This window comes from Chrysemys picta, chromosome 1 (genome assembly GCF_011386835.1).
Source record: "Chrysemys picta bellii isolate R12L10 chromosome 1, ASM1138683v2, whole genome shotgun sequence".
In the NCBI taxonomy this organism is placed as follows: Eukaryota; Metazoa; Chordata; order Testudines; family Emydidae; genus Chrysemys; species Chrysemys picta.
The window spans coordinates 70,388,868-70,413,596 of NC_088791.1; the positions used below are offsets into that span (position 1 = coordinate 70,388,868).

The 24,729-nt window shown below is 46.2% G+C and overlaps 1 protein-coding gene and 1 long non-coding RNA gene across 2 annotated transcripts in view; one reads left to right on the top strand and one right to left on the bottom strand.

The window, feature by feature from the left end:
• LOC112059051 (uncharacterized) overlaps nucleotides 1-24,729 on the bottom strand; it is a 134,822-nt gene that overhangs the window by 85,553 nt on the left and 24,540 nt on the right. The window lies entirely within an intron of this gene.
• On the top strand, nucleotides 6,988-8,870 carry LOC135973880 (myb/SANT-like DNA-binding domain-containing protein 2). Its single transcript, XM_065559098.1, has 2 exons — nucleotides 6,988-7,916; nucleotides 8,293-8,870. The coding sequence occupies exons 1-2, from the start codon at nucleotides 7,376-7,378 to the stop codon at nucleotides 8,760-8,762; spliced, it is 1,011 nt and encodes a 336-aa protein (XP_065415170.1). The 5' UTR covers nucleotides 6,988-7,375; the 3' UTR covers nucleotides 8,763-8,870.

A 24,729-nucleotide genomic window follows, 5' to 3' on the forward strand; every position in this document is an offset into this window, starting at 1 on the left:
ATATAGGAAAAAAGAATGTAGGCCATATTTACAGGATGGGGGACTCTCCTGGGAAGCAGTCACTGAAAAAGATTTGGAGATCATGGGGGATAATCAGCTGGACATGAGCTTCGAGTGCAATGCTGTGACCAAAGGAGCTAATGCAATCCTGGGATGCATAAACGGGAATCTCAAGTAGGAGTAAAGAGGTTATTTTACCTCTATCTGGCACTGGTGTGACCACTGTTGGAATACTGTGTCTCATTCTGGTATCAACAATTTAAGAAGGATCATGATAAAGTGGGGACGGGGGTTCAGAGAAGAGCCACATGAATTATTAAAGGAGTAGAAAACATGCCTTATCGCAATAAGCTAAATAGATTAAGCTCCATGACTCTAACAAAGAGAAGGTTAAGGGGTGACCTGATTACTGTCTATAAGTACCTACCTGGGGAACAAATATTTATTAATGGGCTATTCAATTTAGCAGAGAAAGGTCTAATACGATCCAATGGCTGGGAGTTGAAGCTAGGCAACTTCAGACTGGAAATGAGGCATACATTTTTAATGGTGAGAATAATTAACCACTCAAAAAGTTTACCAAGAATCGTGGTGGGTTCTCTATCACTAGCAATTTTAAAATCAAGATTGGATGTTTTTCTAAAAGGTCTGCTTTAGGAATTATTTTGGGGAAGTTCTATAGTCTGTGTTATGCAGGAGGTCAGACTAGATGATCACACTGGTCCCTTCTGACCTTGGAATCTATGAGTTTATAACATGGCTCCACGTGTTGCCCTAAGTATATCATTACCACACACACACACCTCTATACCTACATCTCCCCACATAATTTTTTTTTATAAGGAAGCTTCTCACACACAGGAACTCAGATTCTTTAAAATCATTTTCCATTTTTTTTTTTAAACTTTGTCCTCCCTTCCCACCTCACCCTGCCTTATGCATTTGTGTCTATGACAACCATCTCTAGTAACAGTAAAGCTATGAACTTCCTCCCCAGTTAGTCTCTGCTAGTACCAGCTACAAATCTAGTTAAGAGAATTGCTTTAATGGTGGACCTGGGAACTGACTCACGATATTATCTTTTCCATTACTCTTTGGATCAGATGGACAACCGTGCTAAAATGTGCCCATCTTCTGGCACCTGGAAATTCCTGATAATATTGTGAACGCACCAAAGATACTGCTGGGCTCAGTAGTCCAGGGTGGGGGAAAGCAATTCCTTGACTGTCAAATTTTTAATATTTTTTGCCACTTCCTTGTATACACATTCACTATCTACCAGTAATGTTTAACACCATAGTGCATCTGAGTGAATACTTTGGACCTCAACTTACTCATGATGTCAAAGGGATCTACTGAATTTTAAAGGGTGACCACAGGTAAACACAAAATGGGATTAAGTCAGAATCCCAAATGGTTCATTGGAGATTTAGAGAGTGGTAATTAACTTTTTCTTCTTTTAAATGCCATGTAGCTGTACACTTCCTGGTTTCACCCATAACCAGAAGCTAAAGAACTGGAATACCACAAGAAACTCTGTTGTAGTGAGAAGAACAGGAGGACTTGTGGCACCTTAGAGACTAACAAATTTATTAGAGCATAAGCTTTCGTGGACTACAGCCCACTTCTTCGGATGCATATAGAATGGAACATATATTGAGGAGATATATATACACACATACAGAGAGCATAAATAGGTGGGAGTTGTCTTACCACCTCTGAGAGGCCAATTAATTAAGAGAAAAAAAACTTTTGAAGTGATAATCAAGCTAGCCGAGTACAGACAGACAGTTAGATAACTTATGCTCTAATAAATTTGTTAGTCTCTAAGGTGCCACAAGTCCTCCTGTTCTTCTTTTTGCGGATACAGACTAACACGGCTGCTACTCTGAAACCTTCTGTTGTAGTGGTATTTCCAATGCAGTCAGACCAGGAACTTCTGGAAATCTCACATCTCCTCCAGAGATCCCCATCCCATCTACCAGATCAAACAGGTTCCGATACATGTACAAAGTTATGGATGCTTATATTGACTGAAACAAACCATTGACTATTTATAAATTCACACAAGGGACAGCCATTTCAGTTTAACTCTTACTCTGAAACAGGTAACAGCTTTGATGTCAAACAATAGGAAAACATTTTTTTAAAAGTCTTAAAGGGTTGTACCATATTAGCCTTTTTGTTGTTTTACTGCACCTAAGCCTCTATGTTATACACTCACAATTGCCCTCATATTATATATAATTAGCATTTAGGAAGCACCGTTAACGTTTGAGTGGAGGAGATTTAGACCCTGATCCTTCATTTATGCACAAACGTAAGTACATAAGTGTTTTCAGGATTGGAGCCTAAATTTCTTTATTAGGATTTTTCCACATTGTGGGGCTACCAACCTCCAATAGTTGAAACATTTGTCATATTTGGTATCAAATTCAGATTACGTCCCATCAGGCTCCTCTGAATTTTCATACTCGTTATTCTGGCTTTTTCATTTCAGCTCAATACTGTTTGTTTGGACTATAAATCCCCCTTCTTAATTTACTCTGTTATTTGTTTAGGATTATATTATATTTGGCTGTGCAAGAGATTTACAGCATCACCTTTCCTTTACTCTAATGGGAGTTACAGTTCCTGAATAAATCCTACACATCAACAGGAATATAGAACCCATAATGTGTTGCTTTTTGAAATATTAATTTTTAAAGCTGACAAGATCTTTTTTAAAAAAGTTAGGTATAATTGGTGGTGAGAACTACATGTCTAACAGTAATTTCTTCTGAACAACTATGGGGGTGGAGGAGGAGGGAGGAACATTTAAAAAGGAAAAGAATGAAGCCACAGCACTCTGCTCCTTGGGGAATTTAGATTCAAGATAGATGAACAGATTGTTTTGAGCTGACACCACCCTGACACTAGCATTTACTCTTTCAGGTTTAGAAAGAAGTCACTGAAGTTGGTGAACGTGTTTTGAGTTTTTAAAATCAATGGGATCACATGGGCTGTAAGTCAGTGCTGAATTTGGCTAAAACATCTAGGGAGATGGAAGCCTGGGGCTGACTTTATGAACAAGACCAGATGTTGCTGAGCTGATGTTGGATTATCTTTGAATAGTCCTGTGGACCCACTCCTGGAGATCTACTTCATGCAAAACACCCATTGGCCTTGACTTAAATGTGACTTTTGCCTAGGAAAACCCGCAAGATTGATTGGCCCTCACTGGGGTAACTTCGGTCTAATTTTTTTCTGAAACTAACATTTCCCCTTTTTAGGAGCATGGCCTAGGAGCTTTGCCATAGTGGTATTTAGTCGTTCAGGAGGGACAGAACATGCTTAGATGTACTTCAGGAATGTTTCCTTTAAATACTATAAGGTGGGTCACTCACCGTGGGTGCATAACTGGTTGGAAAAACATTCCCAGAGAGTAATCATCAGTGGTTTGCAGTCAAGCTGGAATGGCATAACAAGTGGGGTCCTGCAGGGATCAGTTCTGTTCAATATCTTCATCAGTGATTTAGATAATAGCATAGAGAGTACACTTATAAAGTTTGTGGATGATACCAAGCTGGAAGGGGTTGCAAGTGCTTTGGAGGATAGGATTAAAATTCAAAATGATCTAGACAAACCAGAGAAATGGTCTGAAGTAAATAGGATGAAATTCGATAAGGACAAATGCACTTAGGAAGGAACAATCAATTGGACACATACACAATGGGAAATGACTACCTAGGAAGGAGTACTGCAGAAATGGATCTTGTGTCATAGAGGATCACAAGCTAAATATGAGTCAACAGTGTAACACTGGTGCAAAAAAAGCAAACATCATTCTGGGATGTATTAGCAGAGGTGTTGCAAGCAAGACACAAGTAGTAATTCTTCAGCTCTATTCTGTGATTAGACCTCAAGTGGAGTATTGTGTCCAGTTCTAGGCACCACATTTCATGAAAGATCTGGACAAATTGGAAAAAGTCCAGAGGAGAGCAACAGAAATCATCAAAGGTCTAGAAAACATGACCTATGAAGGAAGATCGAAAAAAAATGCGTTTGTTTAATCTGGTGAAGAGAAGATTGAGAGAGCCCATGATAACAGTTTTCAAGTACATAAAAGGTTGTTACAAGGAGGAGGGAGGTAAATTGTTCTTGTTAACCTCTGAGGATAGGACAAGAAGCAGTGGGCTTAAATTGCAGCAAGGGAAGTTTAGGTTGGACTTTAGGAAAAACTTCGTAACTGTCAGGGTAGTTAAGCACTGGAATAAATTATCTCAGGAGGTTGTGGAATCTCCATCATTGGAGATTTAAGAGCAGGTTAGACAAACACCTCTCGGGGATGGTCTAGATAATGCTTAGTCTGGCCATGAGTGCAGGGGACTGGACTAGATGACCTCTCAAGGTCCCTTCCAGTCCTATGATTCTATGTGAACCCTTTTCAAAGTGCCATGCTCTTTTCTGATCTGACTGCTGAATCACAGACACCAGAAAAAGCGGGATTACAACAAAGAGAACAGATGAAAAATCAATTGCTATCAAGGCTATCAAACATCTTTTAAGGTCCTTTTCTGCAAACCTTCCTGTCACCAGATACAACAGACTTGACGAGGTCCCATAGAAGTCCAGCGCTAAGAGGGAATATATTTGACTTGATTATATTTTTGCTCTATTGTCATAACAAATGTTAATTCCTTCAGAGCCAATTTGAATCATACCCTGGCTCTGAAGCCTGGAAATAGGGTGTTGGAAATATTTTGGGCTCTCACAGGCCTGCATTATGCCATATAGGTACCTCATTATGAATGTTAAAATCAGATCACGTAGCCTACTGCTACTGCCGTCTCATTGACGGGGTGTAAATATGCCTCAGAATAGTCATTCAAAGAATGTTCAAAACCAGCAAAATGTTAGAAAACAACGGGGGGAGGGGAGGAGAGAAGGAAAGTAAAATGTTCTTCTCATCACAGTTCAAACCAAAAAGTAAACCTAACTAAAAATAGAGAGAATTAAAGGATTTGCACTGTATATAAAATGTGACTCACAGAGGTACCAGAGAATAGGACAGGTGCTGCAACACACTTAGATAAAGGGGTGTCTACCTTGGGCTGGGAAAGGTGAAAGAGCTTCTGAGGGTAGTTTGATCTTTTCAGGTGAACTCTCTCAAAAGCTGTTTGGTTTTCTTTGTGTGTGTTGGGGTATAAACCCCACACTGGGCAAGAAGAGGTTAAGGAGGAGATCTGGACCCAGGTGGCCCTGCTCCAGTGCCTCTGCAGAGGCTGCTCCATCTGGAGGAGGAATTTATCAGAGAGCCAGACAGCTCAGGAAGGAGATGGACCTATCCTGAGAGCTCCTGAGTCAGAGTACAGCGGGAGTCCTTGCTGCAGGAAAGGGGCGGGGGGGGGGGGTCTGCAAGCAGTAGCTACTCCAGGCCCCACAGAAGGGACAAGCTTGCCCTTAAAGTTTAAGGAACCCTTCACTCTATCTTTCCTTGGATTGTTTGAGAGACTCTCACCATGCCTTAGACTGGGAAAATAAGTGGTAGGAAGTGGCCCAGGGAGGCAACTTAGGAGTATTTCTGGATGCTTGATATTGCTACCACTCTTAGGACCCTAAATCAGCCCAGCAGAGAGGGAGAGGCCTGGCTCCTCTACCAGCCAGCCATGAGGGGGGCTCAATTTTCCCCACCCCTTGAGATAAGGGGGATAAAGATGTTATAAGCCCAGAAGTAAGACTCCGAGGCCTTTGGGGGGCTGGAAACATTGGTTTTCTATACTTTGTTGGGCTCTGTTACCCCAGAAAGGGGAAGACTTCAAAGGTGACCTGACTGGAAGGCTGAGTTACTATCTGCTGGAAGAGAGACTGCCACTGTGCTGGAATGACCACTGGCAAGGGACACTAAATATGGGGGACAGCTGTCACCCAGGGATCTAATCATTAGGCACTGGTAAGCCTAGACCCATTACAGGGTGCAGTGCAGGTTAGGATGAGGTTTCTAGGGTCCCTTATATATATTTGCACATTCAAAGTCACACAATGTTGGCTTTTTAATTTTGTGAAGCCTTGAACAAGCCATTGTAATTCCTTGGTTTTGAATTCACAGCTCAGTTTTTTCAACAATGGGAGTACCTGTTGTAGCCAAAAAGAGATGCCCAGATGCTCAAGCAAATCAGGACGTGACCGTGGCCAGGATATTGGCTATACGCTAAGCCAATAGAGGTAGCATAAAGGGATATCATTTAACTTAATAGCATGTTATAATATAAAATGTACTCTATTTTAGGTGATAATGTTAAAGCTTTAAGAAGGATTGTGGTAGTTTGGTCCTCTGGGCCCAGACTCACCCTCATGTGACTCAGCAGGAAGATCCAGTTTTGTAGGACAACAGAACATTTTGCAGATACTTGGGGATCAGATGCTGCCATTCTTTCTGAATTGTCATGACGACAACAGCCACTTCCTTAGTGGAAATCCACTTGGGGGAAGTGAGCTGGCTGTGCATTTCAGAGGCACCAGCTATAAAAATTCTAACAGACTTATAAGGCATTTCTCAAAGGGCATGCTTATTCTTTCAATCATTGTTACCGCTCAGTACAGTTTTAAGAAACTAGAAATCTATGGTAATGGCTACTGGCAAGATGAGGAAGGAGATTAATAGGTTGCTTTTATGTCCAAGAGGAATTTATGTGACCAGACATGATTTGATTATATATAGCTGTGCTGACTGGAAGGAATGCATGGCCTAGAAATAGGTTCTGATATACCTAATTTGTAAGTACAAGTGTTAGTCAAATGTATGCTTTGGCACAGAAAAGTCAGGACAAATATGCTCTGGGGCCTGGTGTCAGGGGTTCATCCTTGGGCAGGAGAGTATACAAATGTGTAAACCCTCAAAAAAAATCACTCTGGGAAAGAGTTTATTGTTATGTAAACAGTATTCTTGTTAATTCTGCTGTTAATGAAGCTAAAGCGTTTTCCGCAAACATACTCGAGTGGCCTCCTTTAGGCCTGGTCTACACTACGGGTTTAGGTCGACTTTAGCAGCGTTAAACCGAATTAAGCCTGGACACGTCCACACAACGAGGCCCTTTCTTTCGACTTAAAGGGCCCTTTAAACCGGTTTCTTTACACCACCTCCGACGAGGGGATTAGCGATAAAACCGGCCTTTGCGGGTCGGAATTGGGGTAGTGTGGACGGAATTCGATGTTATTGGCCTCCGGGAGCTATCCCACAGTGCTTCATTGTGACCGCTCTGGACAGCGCTCTCAACTCAGATGCACTGACCAGGTAGACAGGAAAAGACCCGCGAAGGTTTGAATTTCATTTCCTGTTTGCCCAGCGTGGAGAGCACAGGTGACCACGCAGAGCTCATCAGCACAGGTAACCGTCATGGAGTCCTCCCAGGATCGCAAAAGAGCTCCAGCATGGACCGAACGGGAGGTACGAGATCTGCTCGCCATATGGGGAGATGAAGCAGTGATAGCTGAACTCCGTAGCAGTAAAAGAAATGGAAAAGTATTAGAAAAGATCTCCAAGGCCATGAAGGACCGAGGCCATAACAGGGACACACAGCAGTGCCGCGTGAAAATTAAGGAGCTACGGCAAGCCTACCACAAAGCCAGAGAAGCAAACGGAAGGTCCGGGGCAGAGCCGCAAACTTGCCGCTACTACGCGGAGCTGCATGCGATCCTAGGGGGTGCAGCCACCACTACCCCAACCGTGTGCTATGACTCTCTCACTGGAGAAACACACAGGGAAGACGGTTCGGGGAACGAGGAAGATGACGATGGAGGTACTGTAGGTAGCTCACAGCAGCAAGGAAGCGGAGAAACCGGTTTCCCCAACAGCCAGGATATGTTTGTGACCCTGGACCTGGAACCAGTAACCCCCGAACTCACCCAAGACCCTCAGGGCACACAGGAGACCTCTGGTGAGTGTAACTTTGTAAATATTTGTAAACATTACAAAAAAAAAAGCAAGCAAGTCTGTTAACGTGTATGGGGATGGAGCGGAAATCCTCCAGGGACATCTCCAGAAAGCTCTCCTGGTTGAAATGGGGTGATTTTATTAAGGGGGACATTCAGAGGCGCCCGTTCCTGCTATTCTGACCAGAAATGTTCCCCGCTGTTAACCACGCGGTGGGGGGGAGGGGTGAAGTGATCATCCCAGAGAATCGTGTGTGTGTGTGGGGGGGGGTGGTTTACTTGTGTTTGTGCCGCATGTTAACCGGGAAACCGCAGCCCCCTCCTTTTACATTGAAACCCCATTTTAAATGGACAACCCAATTCTCCCTTCTCCTCCACCAGCTGCAAATGTTTCTCCTTCGCAGAGGCTCGTGAACATTAGAAAGAGAAAACGTAAGACGAGGGACGAGATGTTCACGGAGCTGCAGATGTCCTCCCACGCTGATAGAGCACAGCAGAATGCGTGGAGGCAGTCAATGTCGGAGATGAGAAAAGCCCAACATGAACGAGAGGAGAGGTGGCGGGCTGAAGACGATAGGTGGCGTCAGCTTGCAGACAGACGGCAAGAGGCAATGCTCCGTCTGCTGGAGCATCAAAGTGATATGCTCGAGTGTATGGTTGAGTTGCAGGAAAGGCAGCAGGAGCAGAGACCGCCGCTACAGCCCCTGTGTAACCAACAGCCCTCCTCCCCAAGTTCCATAGCCTCCTCACCCAGACGCCCAAGAACACGGTGGGGGGGCCTCCGTCCACCCAGTCACTCCACCCCAGATGATCGCCCAAGCATCAGAAGGCTGGGCTTCAATAAGAGTTAAAGTTTTAAAATGCAGTATGTCCTTTTCCATCCCTCCTCCCCCACCCATCCCAGCTACCTTGGCAATTATCCCCCTACCTCTGTAAGGAACTAATAAAGAATGCATGAATGTGAAAAAACAATGACTTTATTGCCTCTGCAAGCGGGAGGGGAGGGGAGGGTGGGGTGGGGTGGTTGGTTTACAGGGAAGTAGAGTGAACCGGGTCGGGGGGGGGGGGGGGGTTGGAGGGTTCATCAAGGAGAAACAAACAGAAGTTTCACACAGTAGCCTGGCCAGTCACAAAACTCGTTTTCAAAGCTTCTCTGATGCGCACCACGCCCTGCTGTGCTCCTCTAACCGCCCTGGTGTCTGGCTGCGCGTAATCAGCGGCCAGGCGAGTTGCCTCAACCTCCCACCCCGCCATAAAGGTCTCCCCCTTACTCTCACAGATATTGTGGAGCGCACAGCAAGCAGCAATAACAATGGGGATATTCTTTTCGCTGAGGTCTGAGCGAGTCAGTAAGCTGCGCCAGCGCGCTTTTAAACGTCCAAATGCACATTCCACCACCATTCGGCACTTGCTCAGCCTGTAGTTGAACAGGTCCTGACTCCTGTCCAGGCTGCCTGTGTACGGCTTCATGAGCCATGGCATTAAGGGGTAGGCTGGGTCCCCAAGGATCACGATAGGCATTTCAACATCCCCAATGGTCACTTTCTGGTCCGGGAAGAAAGTCCCTTCCTCCAGCTTTCGAAACAGAGCAGAGTTCCTGAAGACGCGAGCATCATGTACCTTTCCCGGCCATCCCACGTTGATGTTGGTGAAACGTCCCTTGTGATCCACCAGGGCTTGCAGCAGCATTGAAAAGTACCCCTTGCGGTTTACGTAGTCGGTGGCTTGGTGCTCCGGTGACAAGATAGGGATATGGGTTCCGTCTATGGCCCCGCCACAGTTTGGGAATCCCATTTCAGCAAAACCATCCACTATTGACTGCACGTTGCCCAGAGTCACTACCCTTGATATCACCAGGTCTTTCATTGCCCTGGCAAATTGGATCACAGCAGCCCCCACCGTAGATTTGCCCACTCCAAATTGATTCCCGACTGACCGGTAGCTGTCTGGCGTTGCAAGCTTCCACAGGGCTATCGCCACTCGCTTCTCAACCGTGAGGGCTGCTCTCATCTTGGTATCCTGGCGTTTCAGGGCAGGGGAAAGCAAGTCACAAAGTTCCATGAAAGTGCCCTTACGCATGCGAAAGTTTCGCAGCCACTGGGAATCGTCCCATACCTGCAGCACGATGCGGTCCCACCAGTCTGTGCTTGTTTCCCGGGCCCAGAATCGGCGTTCCACGGTATCAACCTGCCCCAGTAACACCATGATTTCCACATTGCTGGGGCCTGTGCCTTGTGAGAGGTCTATGGCCATGTCAATTTCCTCATCACTCTCGTCGCCATGCTGCAATCGCCTCCTCGCCTGGTCCGGGTTTCGCCTTGGCATGTTCTGGCTCTGCATATACTCCAGGACAATGCGCGTGGTGTTCATAGTGCTCATAATTGCCGCGGTGATCTGAGCGGGCTCCATGATCCCAGTGCTAGCTATGGCGCCTGGTCAGAAAAAAGGCGTGAAAGTAGTATCTGATGGACCAGGAGAAGGAGGGCGGGAGGGAGTGAGGGAGGGAGGGAGGGCCGAGTGACGACATGGCGTACAGGTACAGGAACAGGGAGAAACACAAACAACTGTCACACAGAATGGTGCCCCCAAAGATTAAACTGGAAACCCTGGGCTTAGCAGGCCGTTGATTTCACGGAGGAAGGGGAAGCAAATGAACACAGAACAAATCTATTTTTTACATGTTAAGGTGGCAGCCGACGCTGCAGCATGAGTGACAGCCATACCAATACGACGACGATGGGTACCAATCATAAAATACCATCATCTGCCAAAAGGCAAGGGGCTGCTGCTGTGCAGCAATGCAGCCCCACGTCTGCCAGCCCCACGTCCGCCAGCACCCAGCATCGCCCTCGGCCTCTTCTGGGTGCTTAGCAGACAATACTGGGCAATTGGCAGAAAATAGTATATTATGACTGGTAACCGTCATCATCAAAACAGTAGCATGTCTGCCCAGGTGGCCATGATTGACAGCCATACCAGTATGACGATGACGGGTACCAGTCATAAAATACCATCGCCTGGAAGGGGCTGGTGCAATGCAGCACTACGGCTGCCAGCCCCACGGCTATCACTCATGCTACACTGTCTACCGCCAAAAGGCAGTTAGCAGCTGCTGCTGTGTAGCAATGCAGTCCCACGTCTGCCGGCACCCAGAGGACATATGGTGACGGTGAGCTCAGCTGAGCTGAGCGGGCTCCATGCTTGCCGTGGTATGTTGTCTGCACAGGTAACCCAGGTAAAAAGGCGCGAATCTATTGTCTGCCGTTGCTGTGACGAGGGGGGAGGGGCCTGACGACATGTACCCAGAACCGCCCGCGACACTGTTTTGCATCATCCGGGCATTGGGATCTCAACCCAGAATTCAAAGAAAAGGCGCGAACCGCTTCTCGGCTCGAGCTGTGGCGCAAACGTAGTATCTGACGGCCTAGGGGAAGGAGGGAGGGGGGCCGAGTGACGACATGGCGTACAGGCACAGGGAATTAAAATAAAGAATTAAAATAAAGAACGGTGGCTGTGCATCAGGGAGAGACACAAACAACTGTCACAGACTGGTCCCCCCCAAAGATTAAACTGAAAACCCTGGGCTTAGCAGGCCGTTGATTTGACGGAGGGAGGGGGAAGCAAATGAATACAGAGAAAATCTATTTTTTTACATCTTAAGACGACGGTGCAGCGTGACTGATAGCCCTCGGCATCTTTCTGGGTGCTTGGCAGCAAATACGGGGCGGTGTATGACGATGGTCTTCAGGCCTATTGCACAAGCTGCTGCTCAGGGAAGACTCTGCTAACGTGCGATGACCCGACTTGTAATAGGCCGGCTAACAGTCATAATACACCATTTACTGCCAAAAGGCAAGCCCCACGGCTGCCAGCACCCAGATCGCCGATGAAGGCTACCAGTCTACTGCACCGTCTACCGCCAAAAGGCAGTTAGCAGCTGCTGCTGTGTAGCAATGCAGTCCCACGTCTGCCGGCACCAAGAGGACATATGGTGACGGTGAGCTCAGCTGTGCTGAGCGGGCTCCATGTTGTCTTCACAGGTAACCCAGGTAACCCAGATAAAAAGGCGCGAATCTATTGTCTGCCGTTGCTGTGACGGGGGAGGGAGGGGCCTGACGACATGTACCCAGAACCGCCCGCGACACTGTTTTGCATCATCCGGGCATTGGGATCTCAACCCAGAATTCCAAGGGGCGGCGGAGACTGCGGGAACTGTGGGATAGCTGTGGGATAGCTACCCATAGTGCAATGCTCCGGAAGTCGACGCTAGCCTCGTACTGTGGACGCGGTCTGCCGACTAGAGCACCTAGAGCATTTTATTGTGTGGACATACACAATCGGCTGTATACAACCGATTTCAATAAAACCGGCTTCTATAAATTCGAACTAATTTCGTAGTGTAGACATACCCTTAGTGTATCTTACCACAATGAAGCCTGCAGCGCCGATACCAACTGGTCTGAAAAAAAAGGTGGCATGTAATAACAAGAGAGGGTTACTGGTACAATTGAGCTCAAATATTGACACTATGTGTGTAAAAGTGTTTGCCATTCCTTTTCTGGAGAGGTCACATGACCAAAATTTAACTTTTTTCCATTCTCATTTCTCCAGGAATCTTCTTTGTGACTGCTATCAGTAACCTCTTGCTTCTCCTCCCCATCATAGCTGAGGGGCTTTATTGCAACATGATTATCTCTGTCCAGATGAACTGACACTTCAGAAGATTCCTCCAGTCCCAGTTCAGCAATAGCAGCCACCTCCTCTCTGTGGAGCACTCCAGCCTCTGGCAGGTGCCTCCCACAGCAGCTTGGTCCTTCTGATTACATTTGGTAAATTAGCCCTTAAATTTTGGGTGGCAGCTTTGAGATTTATAGGCAGGATGATCTGGTTGGGAAGTTGCCATATAGCTTACATATTGCTGAGGCTGCCTTGGGGGAATTTTTCTTTGTAAAATATTACACTACTACATTTGATGTTTGATTAGAATCAGAGACACTCAAAATAAAAACCAGTTCCTTGGATGATAGATATTTAGAATCCCAAACACTGGGGGGGGGGGGAAACAAGGGGGGGGGGAAGACCCAACACACACTAATTCCCCCCCGCCCCCAGTATCTCAGACAATATACAGGATGCAGACTCACAGCCCCTCCCAGAGATAACAAGTCAAAATGGCTTTTGCTGATTCTCCTGAGCTTCCCCAAGCAGACAGTGAAAAGACATTGTTTGACAAAATCCAGCCAACACAACTAGTGAATGCATCACTGGTTTACATTGACATCCAGAATTTTTAAAAACAAAACAGCAAATGAAATATTCGTGGATACGAACCAGGAACCGTTCACAGAAGTGCTGTAAAAAAGGGCAAAATACTTACTAGTTAATTTAGTGTTGTACATTTCATACTGCACTGGCTACTGGCCAGAAAGGTGAGAATTTGGATCAGGAAGAGGAGAGCAGTGCAAGGAAAGGGACTGGATCAAAAGCCTTTCAAACAGGCTCCCAGGTTTTAAGAGGCCTTTGCACAATCCGCAGCACTCAACCAGATCAATAGGAGTGCTTTCCTTTGTTCTGGAAAAAGCACAGAAGGTCAGATTCTATACCATTTACTGCTGGCTGCCTTTGTTTACAACAATGTTGGTGACAACTGCTTTAGCTTAGTCCATTACCATTTGTGTTACGATCTTTATGAAGAGACAAGATTAGTGCTTCCTTCCAACCTTTGTCAGAAGAATAAAATAACAGAATTTGGATGTCTCAGACTCTGAATTGGGGAAGTTTGTTGTACTACTTTGATCTTTATATTAGTCTACAGAGTCATTGCCTGGCTCTTCAACCCCCTCTTGGCAGTTTGGATCATTAGATAGATCTCACGCACATATACAGACCGTTGACAAGGCCAAAGAAAAATAATGAAATAGTAATTAGCAAAATATATTGCCTATTAAAAATCTGATGTCTCATTCTCTGACATAGATACTAACAAGGCAAAATGACCTTATTACAAATCTCCATGTGCTTGTAATGCAGAGGCAGTGCTTTTGCTATTTTCCTTGGATGCTGCTGGACACTGGTTCTAGCTAGCAGCATCTTTTGTGGATATTCTTTTCATAGCTTGATTGTTCAAAGAAGCTTTGGGCAGGAAATATATCACTGAATTAGAAAGACCAGGAGGACATTATTGAAAGGCATTTCCAATCTGTGATCTTCAGTATACCCCAAAATAACTTTCAGTACAGAATAGACACATGCAGCCCTCTATATTAAAATACCACAATGAAGTTAAAATTAGCTCTAGGGACGAGGGCAAAAGCGAGCCATGTATGCCCATAATAAATTTTTTTGAAGTGTGTGCATGCATGAAACTGCACATGTGTATTTTAACATTAAACAATGGTGGAAACAAAATGATGCAAAAGACAATACCTATGCGTTTTGCTGAAAGGAGACCATAGCAAGCAGCATTACCTAGTAGTTAGGTCAGGGAGCTGCTAGATTTGGGTTCTTTTCCTTATTCTGCAGCAATCTGCTATGCAAGCTTGGGAAAGTCACTTACCCTCTCTGTAATTCAGTTTCCCCATCTGTGAAAGGGAGACTCCACTACTCCTTTGTAAAGCACTTTGAGACTGTCGGAGGAAAGATGCTCTGCATCAATTATTACCATTAAATGACTTTAACAAGATGGCATCCACCTCTCGCTAGCGCTCAGTGATTGAGTGTATGTGCCTGCGGTCTCGCAGTTTGTGATGACCCCTGTTAGTGGTTTCTCAGGTGGATTTTCAATGACTCAGCCCTCTGGTTGAATCACATACACAGTCTGTACATGAAACACAAAAAACCCCTTCCAGGGTACACAGTCCACCAGGGGCCTATCCACCTCTGTAAAGATTGAGCCCGGGGAGGGCTACAGGAAGACAGTGTCTCCAGGGAGGAAGCCCTGGGGATATGGCCCCATACCAGAGCTGGGACTGTTTAAAGATTGAGCCCGGGGAGGGCTAAACAGTCCCAGCTCTGGTATGGGGCCATATCCCCAGGGCTTCCTCCCTGGAGACACTGTCTTCCTGTAGCCCTCCCAGGGCTCAGTCCTTACTCAGTCCCAGAAGCTAGCCAGCAGCTCCTTCTGGCTACCCTGGTTCCTGCCAAGAGACTGTCTTGGGCTCAGTGCCAGCAGCTCCCTCTTGCTCCCCCCAGTCCCTGCCAGCAACTGATCTGCCCAGGGTCCTGCTGCTCCTTCAGTCAGTCAGCCAGCCAGCCATGAGCACACTCCTTGCCTTCAGCTCCAGGCAGTAACTGACTGACACATAAAAGGAGCTGCAGGGCCACGGAGTCTGCTGGGCCCTGATTGGCTGCTTCCTGCAACCTCCCTCATTGGCTGCTTCCCCACAACCACTCTAGGCTGCTTGGAGGACTTGTCTTCTGCTCCTTTCTGGGATGGGGTGTGGCAAGGGGCCTCTGGGCCTAGTCCACCCCGTCATAGACTTGTTGAAAATGGAAAGCCCATTACGTAGTGTATCAAGTCTCCGGATACTGGTCAGTTTTTAAAGTTTGAACAATCCTGTTTGAATTGCAGCAACCCCCCCCTACCCCCACAAAGCTGCTGTAACATCAGTGGGAGGGGGGAGGGGGTCCAGCTGATTGGAACTGCTTAATATGTGCCCAGCAACAGCTGGAACAACAGGAAGCGGTGCCGGACTCGACAGGCAAGGATATTACAGGCACAGCAGATGTAATGAATTTCATTCAGAATCTGATGGCCAATGCGGTTGGTGTCCTCTACCTCTCTTTAATCATTACTCAAGAAGTCATGGGTGAGGACATCCTAAAATTAGAGATTCCCCCCCCCCCCCAAATCTCTGCAACAGAAATAAAAATGGATTTGAAAATAGATGAACACACTGCTATAGCAATGCTGGCAGAATGTAGTACATGGCTCTCAGGCAGCCTTCTGGCTGGAACAAACAAACCAGTGAAGAAAGGATAACATAGATCAAGAACATTTATAAATGCAGTATTGCCAGTTCCAAGTGTTCAGAAATTATGATGCATGCCCTCAAAATCATGAAATTATTTTCATGATTATGAGATTTTATAAAAATAATAAAATTTGGGGACTTTTGATTTGCATTCTGGATTTTTGAGCTCTACGGCATACTTGGGTCACACTTTCAATCTTCTCTACACAGTCACAAGAGCTAGAAAGTATTTTTTTAATTGAAAGATAACATTCTCATGTAATCAGAAGATTCCTGGAACCAGGGCTTTAAGGAGAAAAAAAAAACACCCCAAAGACTGCTGAGCTAGAACGAGGTATATTTTTATGCTGGAATGTGTTTTTTGAGTCAACAACGTGATGCTGTTGCAAAAAAGGCAAATGTCATTCTGGGATGTATTAACAGGTGTATCTTATGCAAGACACAAGAGATACTGGTCCCACTCTACACAGCAATGGTGAAGCCCCAGCTCGAATACTGTGTCCAGTTTTGGGCAGTGCACTTTAAGAAAGATGTGAACAAACTGGAGAGAGTCCAGAGGAAAGCCACAAAAATGAGAAAAAGGTTTAAAAAACTGACCTATGAGGAAAGGTTGAAAGAACTGAGACTATTTAGTCTAGAGAAGAGAAGGCTGACTGGGGACATGTCAAAAGGTTTTAAATATGTAAAAGGTGGTTTATAAAGAGGACAGTGATCAATTGTTCTCTATGTTTACCAAGGATAGGAAAAGAAGTAATCGGCTTAGTATGCAACAAGGGAGATTTAGTTTGGGTATCAAGGAAAAAATTTCTAACTATAAGGATAGTTAAGCACTGGAACAGATTACCTGGGTAGGTTGTGGAATGTCCTTCACTGGGATTTTTAAGAACAGGTTAAACACCTGTCACAGATGGTCTAGCTCAGCTTGGGAGGATGGACTACATGATGTCTAGAGGTCCTTCCAGCCTTACATTTCTATGGGTATGTCTACACTACCCGCTGGATCGGCAAGCAGCGATCGATCCCTGAGCACTCTCCCATCAACTCCTGTACTCCACCGTGGCGAGAGGCGCAGGCAGGGTTGACAGGGGAGGGCCAGCAGTCGACTCACCGCAGTAAGTAGATCAAAGTACATTCACTTCAGCTACATTATTCACGTACCTGAAGTTGCGTAACTTAGATCAATCCCCCCCGCAGCGTAGACCAGGGCTATGATTCCATGTAGAATTACCGAGCTGGCTGAAGCTGTGTTCTGCTAACCAGATACCAGGGGCTTCATGTGTCCCCCATGTCACATTTTTTGTTTTTTCAAATTTTCACCAAAATCAATACGTTTCTGCTCAATGATGTCTAGCTCATTCCCTGAACTTTTGGAATTGATTGAATGCAGTGTTCAAAGGTTATAAAATTTTCTCCGAACACCCATTGTCACCCAATGAAATTAATAGGCAGCAGGTTTAAAACAAACAAAAGGAAGTATTTCTTCACACAATGCGAAGTCAACCTGTGGAACTCATTGCCAGAGGATGTTGTGAAGGCCAAAACTATAATGGGGTTCAAAAAAAGAACTAGATAAATTAATGGAGAATAGGTCCATCGATGACTATTAGCCAGGATGGGCAAGGATGTAATCAAATGCTCTGAGTGTGTCCCTACCCTCTGATTGCCAGAAGTTGGGAGTAGACAATAGGGGATGGATCACTTGATGATTACCTGTTCTGTTCATTCACTCTGAAGCACCTGGCATTGGCCACTCTTGGAAGACAGGATACTAGGCTAGATGGACTATTGATCTGACCCAGTATGGCCATTCTTATGTTCAGAGACATGGCATCAAGTGGAGTGTAAGGGTCTCACAAGCTCGGCCAACTATACCAGTTAGTTAATACTGTACAGCTTGTGAGTAAACAACATCTTAGTACAAAAATAGTTTAAAGCTTTGATGATTGTGATGTAACCTAAGAGGATTTTTAAAAAGCTTTCTCCTACTCTGGACAGGCCTGAGTAAATATTACTGCCAGCGCAAAAGAATTTGTAGTAATAAATGAAATGTATGTTAATGTCAGTTTTGAATAAAAAAGGTGGTTGATCATTAAAAGTTTTAAAAATATGAATAGCTTAATGGTACTTTAGAATATTTTGGAAGTTTACAGCAGTTGCTATTGGAAGATCTCAAAGCACTTCATGATCATTAACGAACTAACTCATGACACCTAGGTGAGGTAGATCAGTATTATTCGTTATTGCACATATGGGAGAAATTAGGCATAAAGAAATTAAGTGATTGGCCAAAAGTCAGATCTAGGAATAGATCCCCGATGTAGTAACTGGCTTTGCTTTAAGTACAGCCAAACTCTCTTGCCTATGTATAGAATGTGTATCTTATTTTTGTGCTGGAGGGCAATCGGTGTTCTATGTTCAATAAAATACCTCCCACGTATGTTCATTGTCTATGTTAAATGATAGCCAGCTGACATTTATACATGATAACTTGGATCAGGTTTCTTATAAATGCAAGAGTTATCATAACTTCAAAAGAGTTTTCATAACTTCAGAAATAAAGGGGGAAGGTGGCAGGGCAGAGAGATAATCATCATGAACCTGACTTCTGAGATTTGGCTTACGTAACAAAGGGAGCTCTGTTTTCTCATTCATTGCCAGTTTGTTGCAGTCATGTTAATTCATTATGCTGGCCATAAGCTTCTTCTATTTATTTATACAAGGACAATTGGCTCAAATCTTAGATCTGCTGGTACAAGATTAAATATTAATCCTGTACACTTATTGACACAGCGCAATTGTGAGGAAGGTTTCTTTAAAACAAGTTTATACAGGGAAAGTCACCACATTTTGCAAGGGCTAGATTATGCTCTATTTTTACTTGGGTGAAAAGGAGCATCAATGAAGTCATTTCCTCCACCACCCACTTGCATCTCAAATCTGGGTCTGGAGCATAGGCGCCGACTCTGTTGGTGCTCTGGGGTTGGAGCATCCATGTGGAAAAAATTGTGGTTGCTGAGCACCCATCCGCAGCCCCCCTATCAGCTCCGCCCCTCCCCCCCAGCGCCTCCTGCCCACCAGTGAGCCTCACCAATCAGTGCCTTCCCCTCACTCCCCATGCTTCCCACCCACCACTATCAGCTGTCTTGCGGCATGCAGAAGAGGCTGGGAGGGAGCCAGGGCCGCCCAGAGAATTCATGGGGCCTGGGGTCTTCGGCGGCGGGGAGCCCCGCTGCCAAATTGCCGCCGAAGATCCAGCACTTCAGCGGCAGGTCTCGGGGCAAAAGGACCCCCCCGGCCATGGGTCTTCAGGGCACTTCGGCGGCGGATCCCGGAGTGGAAGGACCCCCCGCCGCTGAATTGTCGCCGAAGACCCGGAGCAGAAGAAGCTCTGGGGGCCCGGGCCCCATGAGAGTTTTCCGGGGCCCTCGGAGCGAGTGAAGGACCCCGCTCCAGGGGCCCAAAAAAAACTCTCGTGGGGGCCCCTGTGGGGCCCAGGGTCTGGGGCAAATTGCCCCACTTGCCCCCCCTCTGGGCGGCCCTCAGAGGAGCAAGGATGTGGCCCTCAGGGGAGGGGGCAGAATGGGGTGGGAAGAGGAGGGGTGGCGGTGGGACTTTGGGGGAAGGGGTGGAGAGGGGGCAGGGCCTGGGGCAGACCCAGGGGTTGAGCACTCCCCCGCACTTTGAAAAGTCAGCACCTGTGGTCTGGAGTCTCCAGATACAATTCTTGTGAGCCTCATCTCCACTTCTCCTTACTTGCTGGCCAGAGTAGCTGTCCAGGCATGAGAAGGAAAGCAAGTTCCCTCGAAAGGGCTGCAAAAACTTACTTCAGATACTGTAGTAAACATGACTGAGTTATAATTTCTTTGCAGGCCTGCAAACCAGTTGCAGGGCTGAGCCTAAAAGCTCAATTTAGCTCTAAGAAATACTGTATGATGCACAATAATTTTAAAATGTCCTTGTTTTAGCTTGAGTCTCACAGAATTGACTTGAGCAATATTATGAAAAGTGCATCAGTGTAATTGTACAGGGGCAAACATGATTCTTGTGCGTTGCCAGAGTGCCTTAGAACATTCAACATTTAGAATACAGGATTTGAGGTGTTACCTAAGTCACATGGTATGGCTGCTGCTCCCTGATTGGATAATCTGATCTTTATAAATAGGCACAGTGACAGAAGAAGTCACTAGTGCACTGAATCTGCCAGGGAGGTGATGGGGAGCACTTTAGAGAGAGAAGCATGCCTAGGACATTTTAGAGCACTGTGTTGTGGCTGCTTCTGCCACATTCACACTCTGCCTTTGTGGCTTTTGCAGTCAGTTCCTTACCTCTTGGCACGCTGACTGGCTCTGTTGCTTTCTCCTCCCCATCCTCCCCCCATTTCTCCTTCATGACAGCAGCAGGGCTGGGGCCATTTGGTGCAGTTCCAAATCTTCCAGGTTGGGAGGAGGCGAGCATTTTATTGTTGTCCCCAAGAAACAATTCTTGTTGTCTCAATATCTAGCCACACTACAGCCACTTTATATACAGGAGCTGGAATATGATGCATCTCCAGGTAACCTGTCATTCTGCTGCTTGGTCTTCCCCTTCCCATCCTACCACTCTTATGCTTTAATCTCACAATCATCTTCCCGTGTAATTCCATTTTACACATTAGCCAGAGTCTCTGTATTTGCTTTTCCTTGCTGCCTATGCTTTATTTCTTATCCTAACTTTTCATTGGCTTTTTCTCATTAGCGCTCCCATTATTTTTTGTTGTTGCCTTGCTCAAGTAGAACAAAAAAATGCCAATGTTCAAGTCAACTGTTGATATCCATGAAATTTGAGTGTGTTCAAAGTTTAAATGAATTCATTGATCACTACAAAAAAAAGTTTGCATGGAAGTCAGAATCAGGAGCGCACAAAGATCTGTAAGCCGTGCGGCTGTCAAGTCTAGCAGTGAGCAACAGCATTCAAAAGTACCATGATAAATAAACAGAAGCACATGGGAAATGGTGCTATTAAAAACAGCCCATAGAGCTTTCTACTTGTTAAAGCAGCATATTGCGAGTCACTGGTGTGTGGCACATTTGCACTTGCTAAATATTTTTGGGCACCAAAGGTGCCTGCCTGCTTGAGGTCAGTTTGACAAATTTATTTACAGAGCCATGTCTTTGCCTCCCTACGCTGTGACTTGTTCCCCATGCCCAGACTTTAATTAGAGTGAAGCAATGGAATCTGACACGATCACAGTTTGTTGGCACAATGTGAAAAGGGCAAAACCTTCCTTAGGAGAATATAAATTGAGGAGCTAGTCTTCGCACTAATTAACATCAGTCCAATCCCAAAAATTTAATTGAGCCTATATTATGGGCTGTTTCTTCCATTAAAAGTCCAAAATACCAGGTTAAATTGCAGCAGCCTACTGTGCTTAGCAGACTGCCAGCCCTCAAATCTGTCAACCACTTTCAGATCAGACAAAAGGAAATGCTTTATCTCACACAGGGCCGGCTCTAGGTACCAGCAAAACAAGCTGGTGCTTGGGGCGGCACATTTTTAGGGGCGGCATGGCCGGCGCCAGAGTGCCGCCACTAAAAATGTGCCCCGGCCGCCCTAGCTCACCTCCGCTGCTGCTGCCACGGCGCGCGAAACAGCTGATTCGCACGCCGCTGCTCGCCCTCCCTCCCAGGCTCTCAAGCCTGGGAGGGAGGGGGAGCAGCAGCGCGCGAATCAGCTGTTTCGCACGCCGCGGCAGCTCGGGGTCTCCCCCTCCCTCCCAGGCTCTCAAACCTGGGAGGGAGGGGGAGATCCCGAGCGGCCGTTTCGCGCGCCGCTGCCCCTCCCTCCCAGACTTGAGAGCCTGGGAGGGAGGGGGAGAAGCGGCGCCCGCGCCACGGCCACTCGGAGTCTCCCCCTCCCTCCCAGGCTCTCAAACCTGGGAGGGAGGGGGAGATCCCGAGCGGCCGTTTCGCGCGCCGCTGCCCCTCCCTCCCAGACTTGAGAGCCTGGGAGGGAGGGGGAGAAGCGGCGCCCGCGCCACGGCCACTCGGAGTCTCCCCCTCCCTCCCAGGCTCTCAAACCTGGGAGTGGGGGGAGACTCCAAGTGGCCGCGGTGCGGGCGCCGCTTCTCCCCCTCCCTCCCTCCGAGGCTTGAGAGCCTGGGGGGGAGGAGGCAGGGCTGGGGATTTGGGGAAGGGGCGGAGTTGAGGCGGGGCTGGGATAATTAAAGAAGGGGGGGGGGGGGCGGCCAAAATTGTTTTTGCTTTGGGCCGCAAAAATCCTAGAGCCGGCCCTGATCTCACATCTGAATTCAGATCTTCTAATGAACTAGGAGAGAGGTGAGAGCATCATTAGAGCCTAAGTCTACACTGCAATTAGACACTTGCAGCTGGCCAGTGCCAGCTGACTCAAGCTTGCAGCGTGGCTTAATTGCAATGTAGACGTTCAGCCTTGGGCTGAAGCCTGGACTCTAGGACTCTGCGAGATGGGAGGGTCCCAGAACTTGGGCTGCAGCCTGAGCCGGAAGATCTACTACACCATCTACCCTGCAATTAAACAGCCCCTTAGTCTGAGCCCTAGTCACCTGGCACAGAAGAGCTGCAGGTTTTTAATTGCAGTGTAGACACAGTGTAAGTCAGAAAGAGAGGCTAATAGGCCAGTCATAGCACACAGTGTTGAGACTATAAGAAAGGCACTTTTGAGGAGGTTTGTGTGGTCACAATTTTCAGGCATAGCCTCTGTTCTTTGGGTGCTTCAGTTTTTGGAGGCCCAGTCTGAGACACATTGGGCCTCATTTTCAGAAAGGCTTAACATGCAGCTGCATCTGACTCAGCTGCAGCGGTGTGCACAAACGGGCAAACTGGGGCATGCCCCCCCCCCAGTAAGCATTGGGGGCACAGAAGTTCTCCAGTCCGGGGCCACAGAGGCAGGGAAGAGTGAGTTCCTGCCATAATGCAGGGGAAAAGCGAGTTCTTGCCAGGGCCAGGGTGGGGGCACAGAATGTGCCCCTGCAAAAGGGGTCAAATTTAAATTCCTGCACACGCCCCTGCTCAATTGGCATTATGGGTGCTAAGCACCTCCAAAAATGTCAAGTTGCCTCAAGATAGGAACCCCAAAACAGTACCCCCTTCTGAAAGTGTTGCCATGCCATGCTTTGTTAAGTGTTACGGATTCATTTCTTTGACACCGTGTTTTATTGTAGCAAGAATATCAGGTCTTTCCTGCACCCACCAGCTCACAAGGATTCGGACCAAGTCAAAATTGCCTGCGATGCCTGAGAAAAAACCCTAGGTCTCCTAGAACCACAGGTTACTATCTCTGCCCCAGGACTTTATTTTTCTACAGCAGGCGAACTAAGTTCTGGGATAGGGTTTTAAAAGTAACTCTGCTCTACATGGAAAGAGATTCTGTTGCCCTTTTTGTAAAAGAAGAGATTTGTTCCGGTGTTCTTGGCCAATATTCCCCATTTGTCTACCTGCCCTGTAGAACTGTGCGCCATTTGGTTGTTGCTCTCCACCCAAGAGAGGTAGGGGTATACACATCTATGTTAAAGCACTTTATAATCAATCATTCAGACTTAAAGATAGAAGCAACAGCTGTTATACTATTTCTGAACATAAAGGGACAATGAATGTAGGCCTGCAACAAGCAATCAACCTACCTCCTGATGCAGAACACGAAGTTATTTGAAATGCAGCATTGTGTTTTCCCAGTGTCCCTTAATATTTCTTGTCGCAAAATGCCTACCTAGCACTGGGCAAATTTTGACTGGAATAAGTCAGAAATCACTATCAAGTTACTCATAAGGATTTTCCTTTTTGGGCTGTGCTGAAAGCTTGGGTGCTCTGTTTATCCTGAATCACTGTTTCAGGGCGCTTATTAAAATCTCTGGTGCTGCTCTTGATGCACATGCTATGAATCACTCTCTGTAGCTACCAAAATGCTAAACAAAGGCCACTAAAGAGGAACTGAATGCTAGAATGATTCATGGTTCCCGAGAAAAACGTGTTTCCACTATGTGCATCAAGAGCATTCCAAATGATTGCTGTCAACAATACTGTTACACAAAAAGACTGAAGAGTCTTCATACACTATATGAATGTATTCCTCTTCATAAGTAGAAAATCTCCTAAACCAGTCATAGCTCCTGCTCTGTTGCTGTTGCTTCTGCTTCTGCTTATTCATCAAGATGACATCTCAGACAGTATGTCTCGTTATAGTTAAAAAGGCCAAGAGGGATATTTGAAAAGCTGCTCCAGTTTTCTCTCTCTCAATACAAATGTTGTGTGGAAAGTTCCCTTTTATTATGGATTTTGTCTTGTGGCTAAAGCACTGGGATAGGACTAGAAATGTGTTAAATTCCCAGCTCCGCCACAGACTTTCTGAGAGAACTTAGGCAAGTTACTTAATCACTCTGTGCCTCAGTTTCCCCATCTGTAGAATGGAGATAATTAAACTTCCTTTCTCCTAGCCTCTGGCTAACTAAGTCCTTTGGGGGTAGGGACTGTCTTTTATTATGTGTTTGTACAGTGCATAGCACCACAGGGCTCTGACCTTGATTGGGGCATCTAGGGACTACTAAAATATAAATAATAATAGAGAAAAGATACAGTGGGTTTGAATCTTCTCACTTGCACCAGAGTCACTCCATTGATTTCAGTGAACTTACTTGAAATATAAGATGACATTAGAACAGACCAGCCAAGCATGCCTCCTCTCTTAAAGGCTCCTCAAAGACAAAAACCCTCATTCAGAATGTCAAGGACTAGACTGAACATTTACTATTTTTATACTTGATCGCACAAGTCCTATTTTTAAAAACAGGCTAATTCAAGACCAATGAATAACATAGGACTTCTTCAGAACTCAT

Coding starts and splice junctions, on each gene's coding strand:
- LOC135973880 (XM_065559098.1), top strand. CDS start 7,376: ATGGAGTCCTCCCAGGATCGCAAAAGAGCTCCAGCATGGACCGAACGG. Junction 7,917..8,292: donor GGGCACACAGGAGACCTCTG/GTGAGTGTAACT, acceptor CTCCTCCACCAG/CTGCAAATGTTTCTCCTTCG.